This window comes from Rhipicephalus microplus, chromosome X (genome assembly GCF_043290135.1).
Source record: "Rhipicephalus microplus isolate Deutch F79 chromosome X, USDA_Rmic, whole genome shotgun sequence".
In the NCBI taxonomy this organism is placed as follows: domain Eukaryota; kingdom Metazoa; phylum Arthropoda; class Arachnida; order Ixodida; family Ixodidae; genus Rhipicephalus; species Rhipicephalus microplus.
Window position 1 is genome coordinate 193,397,251 of NC_134710.1, and position 9,074 is coordinate 193,406,324.

The window sequence follows — 9,074 nt, forward strand, 5'->3', positions numbered from 1 at the left end:
AGCAACTAACCAAGCAAGCTACAGCGTCAATGGTAGCCACTCGACCCGAGCTTGTGGTTACCTAGATTTTGGCTGCTTGACACCCGCCGTTCCGTGAAATTGGCCATTGGCGCCTTTTATCGTTCGTTGGTGTTGATACGTGAAGGAATCACGTGACTTTTAGTGTAGGTGCGTGGTCGGCCCATATGTCACCGCCCTATGAGGCCCCGTTCTCTCCAATGGAGCCCCGCTGCCATCTGCTTCACATTGTTGGATGCATGTAGGTTGGAAGGAGCCTTTTTGAAGTATATAAAAGGCTAAAGGAAGCATTTTTTTCTGCACTTCAATTTTTAGCCGCTGTCTACGTATATTGATCGTTTCAGCTAGGACATGATACGAAGAGAAAAAAAAAAATTGTTCGAGTGGGTTAACTGGGACTCATGTTCGCACGGAAACTTATTCCGCAATTACAGCCAATGGTGACTGCGGACACATAATCAAGTGTGGTCGGCCAACAGCAAGCAGCGCCTGCTGGTGAAAAAGCTTTGTGCATTTTACACTGTGCGGTTTTCTAGTGCTGCAATTCATCAGTGGCAGAAGTCAAGCTAATGTTATGTATAAGCAGAGTCCTTTAACATACTTCTTATGAACCTGTGGTCTTAAATGTGCGGCCTCAGTTTCATATGATGCAAGCGGCCGCCGTTAAGGGCATATACCTCTGCTTGAGAGGGCAGGCGAATATTGCTATCACAGGGGTTGTGGGCGGCACATCCACACAGCCTCGGTGTTTTAGCTTTCTACACCTCCATGACGATCGCTTTACTTTTCACGTATACTATACTTTAGGCACACAGATGCGTAAAATATTCCCTAAGCACCACTCAAAACTTGACTCGCGGTGGTTTAAAATAATTCTGTATTTAAAGCGTCATAGCCATCATATATGATTATAAGGCACTGCGGGGTCAGGACGTCCTTGATCTATATTTGATCATCGAAGGCGTTTATTTAAATTAAATAGGCGGTCCTTCTTTTTTTTTTGCAGTGGAATGCGGCCGCCGTGGCTTGGTAGAGCTGTTAGTGTCGACGTGAAACCTTTAATAGTGAAACATTTATTAAGTATAATTTTTAATGTTTGCCTAAAGTCAAATGCCTCGCACTCGCAACAATGTCCCAGTGGTGCCATTTACAAAAAGAGGCAAACATCTCGGGTGTTGCACCCCCCCTTCGCCCATCAGTAAATTGCGATTTACTGATTGCACAGCCGATTGTTTCACCGGTGCGGCTTTTCAATTTTCTCTCCAACTGTGAAAGTATTTTAACGGGATATCATTAAATATATACTGCTAGGGCTGCTTCTGCAAAATGATTTCGTCTAATGACCAAGAAAGCTTAACAGGGGTGTTCCGAACGCCAGCTATAAATTTTTCGCCGACGCGATGCCACTTCTGAACAAGATTTAGACCATTTAAATTAGAATTGCAGGCAGCGATGATGTCCGCGGCCGCAATGTGCTTCGTGCACATACGCGTGAAGATTGCTTTAAAATTGAAATCATTAGAGGCGGAAATGTTGTAGGCCCGTGTGCTCAGATTTGGGTGCACGTTAAAGAACCCCAGGTGGTCGAAATTTCCGGAGCCCTCCACTACGGCGTCTCTCCTAATCATATAGTGGTTTTGGGACGTTAAACCCCACAAATCAATCAAAATTGGAATCATGCATGCGCCACTGTCTAGCAGCTGCTCCTTGTTACTCGGTAAACCAAACGCATCGTTGGATGATTTCTTGCGAACGGAACCGCCAGACAGCACTCAGAACAAGTGCGGCATCGCCGTCCCACAGGGACATTTCAGCTGTTTAACAAAATAGCGCAACAGCTTCACAGAAAGCAGCGCAACCATCGCCTCGTGCATGTAGCACCGAGCAAACGCTTCGGCACGCGAATATTGCCCTCTTCACTGTTTCGCTGCGTTGCAGTAGCTTTTAGCAGCGTATGAAGCTGCCCCATTGTATGACAGCGAAGTGTCTTGATCATTAAGAGTATTCAAGGATTCTGGTATATATCTTGCTGCTTACAATCAACCAAGACAGAAGGTAAGAATGCGAAATCGCTCGAGCAAGCTTTGCGCACTGGCGTTATCTTGTACTCATGGCGAGCTCCTGTGACACTTCCCCGCTCGTGCATGTGGGCCTGATAAAACGACTGAGATAAGTAAAAGCTGGGTATATACAAGCTGCGATTGCGGCTCTGTAACAAAAGATAACTGCAGAGCAGAATGACGATAGAGATCCCATGTCACCCACAGTCGGCTGTGCCGAAGCGTCTTCGCGCCGCGAAAGTATGGAATAGCCGCGGATATTACCCGACAGCTTTTACTTACCGAGATTGTACACCGCCATGATGATATCTTAACGCAAGAAGTACTGCAATCCTCTCGCTAGCGCGCATTCATGTTAAGGGCCACTCTGTAAGTAACAGTATGCAAATATTGTTAATAATAATGTGCTTCTAGAAGGCGTGCGTGTTGAAGCGTAAATCGCAGCCTTTGAAATATTTCTGGTTTATATGGTACTCGGGTTAAACCAAAAAGCGAAAATATTAAGTAAATATTTTTTTCTTATAATGCGGCCCTGCTGTTTTCTACTTCATCTTCATTCCCTATCGTAGCCTCCCAGGATTTAACCCTGAAAATATCCGTGCAAAGCATGTTTGTGTTCCCTGGTGATTTTTTTAACTCAATAATAGTCTAGCAGTGTTTTCCACAATTAAATTTTAATGCGTTCATCAAAGCTTCGACAGGAGAAAATAATGATAAGTGATCGGGAATTCTTTGTTTGCATTGCAATTTTAAAGCTAAACGTGATCAACCTTTGTGGCAACATTGGAAGTAACCCGTCGCATTTTAGTGGCTTTATGCTTCTGAAGCGAAGAGCAAATTCATTTATTTTTTAATTCCTTTCTGCCCCACGGAATTGCTACATACTACAGAGTATAATTTATGGTGAGTCTGCTAAACAATTATCTGTGAAGCAATTTAAATATGAAGTATAAAGGACAGTTTTCAGGGAAACATTTGCAAAGGGTCCCCCCCTCCCCCCCCACCACAATACGAAGGTGTCGCGACACCAATGAGTCTCCTTGATTTACGTTTCCGTAGCACAATCTTTTGCATCATAGCATTTTCTACCATACTAGCATGGCGTTGTTTACCAAACTAAATACGTTAAAAAAATTTTAAGGCACAACTTTAACAAGAAAAAAAAGTGCTCATTTGGAGCGCATGGTGTGTATGATATATTTGATTTCGTCTTTCTTACCTAATGTCAGAATGCCCAATCATTTTCTTATTGATTGTATGTAACTAAATATTACTTGTTTTCTTTCAAAACATTAACAATGATTACTGGTTGCCATACAGAAAAATTTTCAGGTTGCCGAGTCTTAATAAAGTTATTTATTTTAATCAGAAGTTATACGAGAAGCAAAGCCATGAATTTCTCTGGGTCAACAAAATTAAAGTTTTTCGTGTATAGCGATGGCCAATGAGTCATAGCGAGAAATCTTTTTTGGGAGGGCGAGGCTCACCTATACTTCATGCATGTAATATATTTGTTGGGATATGACATCCCAAAACCATGACATGATTACGAGGGACGCCGCAGTGGAGAGCTACGGCAATTTCAGCAACCTGCTCTATAGCGTGCACTTCAATCTAAGTGCACAAGCCTCAGGTACACTATATCCCTTATCGAAAATGCGGCCGCCATGAAGGGGATTCAGTACGGCGACCTTCGGGTCAGCAGTCGAGCACCATAGCAAACAGACCGCGGATAATTTTAACATCGGATCTGTTTAAGCCGGACCATATCTGTCTAACGGGAACAAAAAGAAACCTCCAGCGAGTATGCGCCAGAGGAATTGGGCAAGCCCACATTCTAAGAAAAGGGTGTTAAAAGGGTGTGCTGTTCGTCCTTTTGGGGACTAATGGGGCTGCCACAACCATTATTTCCTTTAAGGACTAACGGCACTGGGTCTAACAGTTAGTCCCTACAGACGAGCTCAAGGGACTAACATTTAGTCCTCACATTCACACCTCAGTGAGTACCCGTTAGTCCCACAATTCACCACAAATGACTAACATTTAGTCCTCACATTCGCACCTTATAGGGCAACTGTTAATCTCCACATTTACACCATACCGGGCAACTGTTAGTCCTCAGAGTTGCACCTCACCGGACGAACGGTTGATCCACTCATATACTCCAATCTGATGAACTTTTTATCCCCAGTTCAAACATTGTTTTTTGCTTATTTTCCACCAGAACTAATACTTTTTTCACCTGTTTTTCTGCGCAGTGAGCAACAAATCGCGCAGAAAAGAACACGCGAAAAAGTAGTTAGCCACCTATGTGTAACTGCTTCCGCTGTCACGGCAACAACGAAAGACAAAAGTGAGACATCGAAATCTATTATTTTTTTACATACACATGAAGTTTCTCCATTCTTTTAAGTGAATTCATGGTGAGGTGCACAAGTCCAATCTCGTTGTCACATGTTGTTCACTCCTTGTGGAGCTCCTCCAACGGAAGCGATAGATGACAGGCATTGCAGACGCCAGCGCACGCAGCCTTCTTCCTGTTGTGTTCCTACGGCTGTACGTACAATAAGATAGTAAAAATAGTTGTTAAACATACGTGACAGAAGATGAAGCCCGGAGACTTCTTGAAGAGTATCTTGACCGTTCGCACCATGTGCTCGACTTCACCATTAGACTGAGGGTACCTGGGACTGGTGTTGACATGGGAGAAACCATAACTTTGGGAGAAGGCGCGGAACTCTGCTGACAAAAATTGTGGTCCATTGTCGCTGACAAGTAACTTAGTAATCCTATGTCTTGCAAAGACACTTTTGATGATGAAGATCACCACAGTACACGTCGTCGAGTGAAGGGTCAGCACTTCAGGGTACATCGAGTAGAAGTCGATGAGGAGAAGGTAATCTGCTCCGTCGTGGTGAAAGATGTCCACCCCGACCCACTCCCAAGAGCGGCGAAGCGTCACTGTAGAAAGCAGTGGCTTCGCTCGCTGGACCTGCGTCATGGCGCAATCGGGACAGTTTTCCACCATGGTCTTGATCTGATTCCCCATGGTTGGCCACCAAACAGCCCCCTTGGCGATGGCGCGGCAGCGAGCCCAAAGCTTGCCCATGTTGAGATGCATATTCTGCTTCCGAGGCCATCATTGCTTGCAGTAAGTCTTTAGCTGAGCGAACTCCCGGTGAGCCTGAAAGTCGTCGAGTAGAACCGCGAAAGTGAGAGGTATAGCAAGGAGTGGGAGGGATAGGTCGGTGAAAATGGCTGCAGGAACGTCTCGAGACGGCGTCTCTGGCCCGGCTGGCGTGACATTGCCGATAAACTTGACGACGCCAAGGGCAACGATGGCGGGATAGCCGAAAAGAGGTTGCTCTATACCTTCGACGACGTATAGCCGTTCGTTAGTTTGCCTGCCCCGCCAAGACAGAGCTGCGCAGAAGGTACCGTGAAGCTTCAGAGCTTGTTTGTCGGGACTAAAACGTTCTTCGCCACGCGGCTTGAGTACGACTGGGTAGCCAGGAAACGTGCGCCGCACCACCGAGACGTCGGCGCCGGAGTCCACTTTGAAGACAAGAGGGTGCCCGTCGACGTGCACTTACATGTAGCGTCCGTTCTGAGCCCCCGCCGCGACGGCGTGTAGCTCCACAAATTCGAGACGCTTTTTCGAGCGACGCACCAACGCGAAGTGTCCTCGCTTCTTGCGGTACTACAAATCGCTTTGGCAGCTGGGCAGTCCGACCGTCGGTGAAACTCGTGACCGCAAAATCGGCACTGCCCGCTGTGGCTGCTTCTCGAAGCTTCCGAGGCCTCGCTGCTGTAGCTCTTCTTGCCAGAGTCCCGTTTGTCATGTCGTCCACTTGGACGCTGCGCTGGTTTACGCGAGGTAGCCGCGTGGACGTGAGACGCCCACGGCGTTTGTTCAGCGGCGGAGGTCAGGCGTTGCTTTTCCCGCTCTGCGTCTTCTTGTTGACGGGCTTGCACCAGTGCATCATTCAAGGAGAGGTTCAGGGTTTGGCTCAGTTTGTCCGAGAGACGACAGTCTAGTGAACCCACGACGAAACGGCCGCAAACAAGACGCTCTTCGACAGCTGGCGACGGATAATTGCACTTGCGTGCCATGTTTCACAGGGCCGTGAAGAAACTTTCAACTGTCTCGCCGGGCGGTTGCGTCCGCTCGTGGAAGCAAGAACTCTCGTACATCTCGTTTACTGGGTGCGCGAAGTAGCTTGTGAACCGCCGGGTGACTTCCGCGTACGACTTGTAAGCGTCTTTGTCGGACATGAGCGAACTGAGGAAGATGCGTGCCCGGGGACCCATGGAGTAGAGGAGCGTCCTAACCCGCGTCTCGTCCGGCGCTGCGTGCATGCCGGTAGCGAAAGCGTGGTCCTCGAACTGTTTTAGCCAGGGAAGCCACTCGCCTGCATCGCCGAAGGAAAACAGAGGTGGGTTCCAAAGGCTGGCTGGGACGAAGGCAGGAAAATGAAGACTGGTGACCGTGGGGGTGAGACCAGGAAAACTGGTGACCATACCGTTGGGAAGGGGAGCGTCGTTGTTAGCCATGACAGAAGGCAGGAACCAGAGATCCCACTTCTGACGCCATGTAACGGGCGCGTTCGAGCAGAGGCGGCGAGGGACGCAGGCCAAATCCCGAAGGCTGCAGTAACTAGACGCACGCTCCACGCCTCAAACACAAGTGACCCCGTTTATTAGTACACCATCCTTTGTGTACCCAAAACCGTAAAGTGCGCCCCAGACCCAACACCACTGGAGTGATTAACATCATGTGCCCTCTACATCTTTGATCCCGGTTTGTTCTCTGATCTACTCTCCTCTCTTCTGTCTCTTAAGGTTACACCTATCATTTTCCTTTCCATCGCTCACTGCGTCGTCCTCAATTTAAGCTGAGCCCTCTTTGTTAGTCTCCAGGTTTCTGCTATAGGTGAGTACCGGCAAGATGCAGCTGTTATTCCTCTTGAAGGATAGTTGCAATCTACCAGTCATGATTTGAGAGTGCTGGCCAAATGTGCTCCACCCCATCCTTATTCTTTTAGTTACTTCAATCTCGTGGTTCGGCTCCGTGGTTATTACCTCTTCTAAGTAGACGTAGTATTTTATAACTTCAAGTGCACTATTACCTATCTCGAAGCGCTGTTCTCATCCGAGGTTGCTATACATTACTTTGTTTTCTGCAGATTAATTTTAAAACCTGCCTTTCTGCTCTCCTTGTCTAATTCTATAATCATGAGTCGCAATTCGTCCCCCGAGTAACAAAATGCAATGTCATCGGCGAAGTGCAGGTTACTATAAGGTACTCTCCATTAGCTATGATCCCTAACCCATCCAATTCTATGCCTCCGAAAACCTCCAATAAGCATGCGGTAAATAGCATTGGGGAGATTGTATCCCCTTGTCTGACACCCTTCTCGATTGGTATTCTGCCGCTTTTATATGGAGCACTATGGTGGCAGTTGATTCTCTGTAGATTTCTTCCATGATGTTTATATATGATTTGTCGACGCCATGATCCGCAGTGTCTGCATGACTGCTAATATTTGAACTGAATCAAATGCCTTCTCGTAATCTATGAAGGCTATCGAGAAAAAAATAGGGATAAAAAGGGAATATACATGAGAGATTAAAAGGCAGACAGAGAGAGAAAGAGATAAAAAGGCAGACAGACAGAGAAAAAGATAAAAACATACACAAAAAGAGATAGAAAAAAACAGGAAGCGAGACAGGGCCAAATAGAAATGAACAGAGAAAAACTAGAGAGAGAGAGAGAGAGAGAGAGAGAGAGAGAGAGAGAGAGAGAGAGAGAGAGAGAGAGAGAGAGAGAGCAAAACTTTATTGTCGTCAGACTCGAGGAGGCAGGTGATCCGCCAGGCTGAACCTGGTGGCCACCTCCTCTGCCCTTTGTACGGCCTTGAGCTGAACGGCCAGGCTGGTGGAGGTCAGAACTACCTCCCACCCCAAGTGAAAGGAATCGATAAATAGTGAGACAGAGAAAAAAATAATGAAAGGAAAAAGAGGTGGAGAAAAAATCGAGAAAGAAACAAAAGGAAATAATTGCAAAAAGTTCAGTAAACAGAGAGAAAGAGAAGACGAATGAGAAACGAGGATGGCCTGCTAGCTACACTTTCTTTAGGCTTGTAATCACTACTATAGGCACTATACTACGCCACTGGCGACGGCCAATTGCACTGACTGTGACGATGGTGGTGATTAGTTGGCTATCGGCTCCATATCTTGAGGAAAGACGCTGCCGAAATCTGTCGTCTATTATATCCTTCTGATAATATTTGAAGCCCTGGAAACGTCTCGAATAGTTTTACCCATACTCATAACCTTCGTAAGTAGATGGTTTGTAAGATCGGACACAGCAGTATCAAAATGAAGGTTGAATAGTTAGGAACCTTTATAGAAAAGAAATAAATCAGTACACCATGCACCGAAAGCATAACATATGGCAAAAGCTTTCCGATTTTGGCCACTATTGGCGAGAGCGAGTGCGTGCGTAGCGTCTTACCGCTGCAGCGTATTGCAACTTGGTTAAGGCCTAATTCTCTAACCAGGCTTGTACTTAACGATAGGCTCATAAAAAAAAACGGCAGGCAATCTTGCCCAAGCGTTGGAAATGCTTCATGTTTAACGACTGCATATCAGAAACAGCGTGCCCCCCACGTTCTTCTAGCCCTCCGTGTTCACTCCTGTAAATAAGACAAAGTTATCAGGTGTGACAAGTCGCTACTGGCATGGCAAATATTTCTAACGCAAACTTAACAAAATAAATGCACACAAAAGCAACCGATGCTATTACACGCGAGTCACGCGTTGCACGTGCCACGATGTAGCCGGTTTCGTCGCCTTTCAAATGGCTTTTCAGAAGGAATCCCGCTCCTCGAAAGCCCAACCTATCGCTGTTGGATCGTGGGGGAAGGATCAACTACAGGGGTTGCGACAAAAGGAGGCTTGGGAACGAGGGGGAACGCCTTCCCCACTCTG

General features: G+C 46.7%; 1 protein-coding gene across 1 annotated transcript; it reads right to left on the minus strand.

Annotated features, from left to right (window-relative positions):
* Positions 1–5,878: 5,878 nt before the first annotated feature.
* LOC142777061 (uncharacterized) lies at positions 5,879–6,768 on the minus strand. Its single transcript, XM_075881358.1, has one exon. It carries the CDS (start codon positions 6,630–6,632, stop codon positions 6,195–6,197), a length of 438 nt encoding a protein of 145 aa, XP_075737473.1. The 5' UTR covers positions 6,633–6,768; the 3' UTR covers positions 5,879–6,194.
* Positions 6,769–9,074: the final 2,306 nt, after the last annotated feature.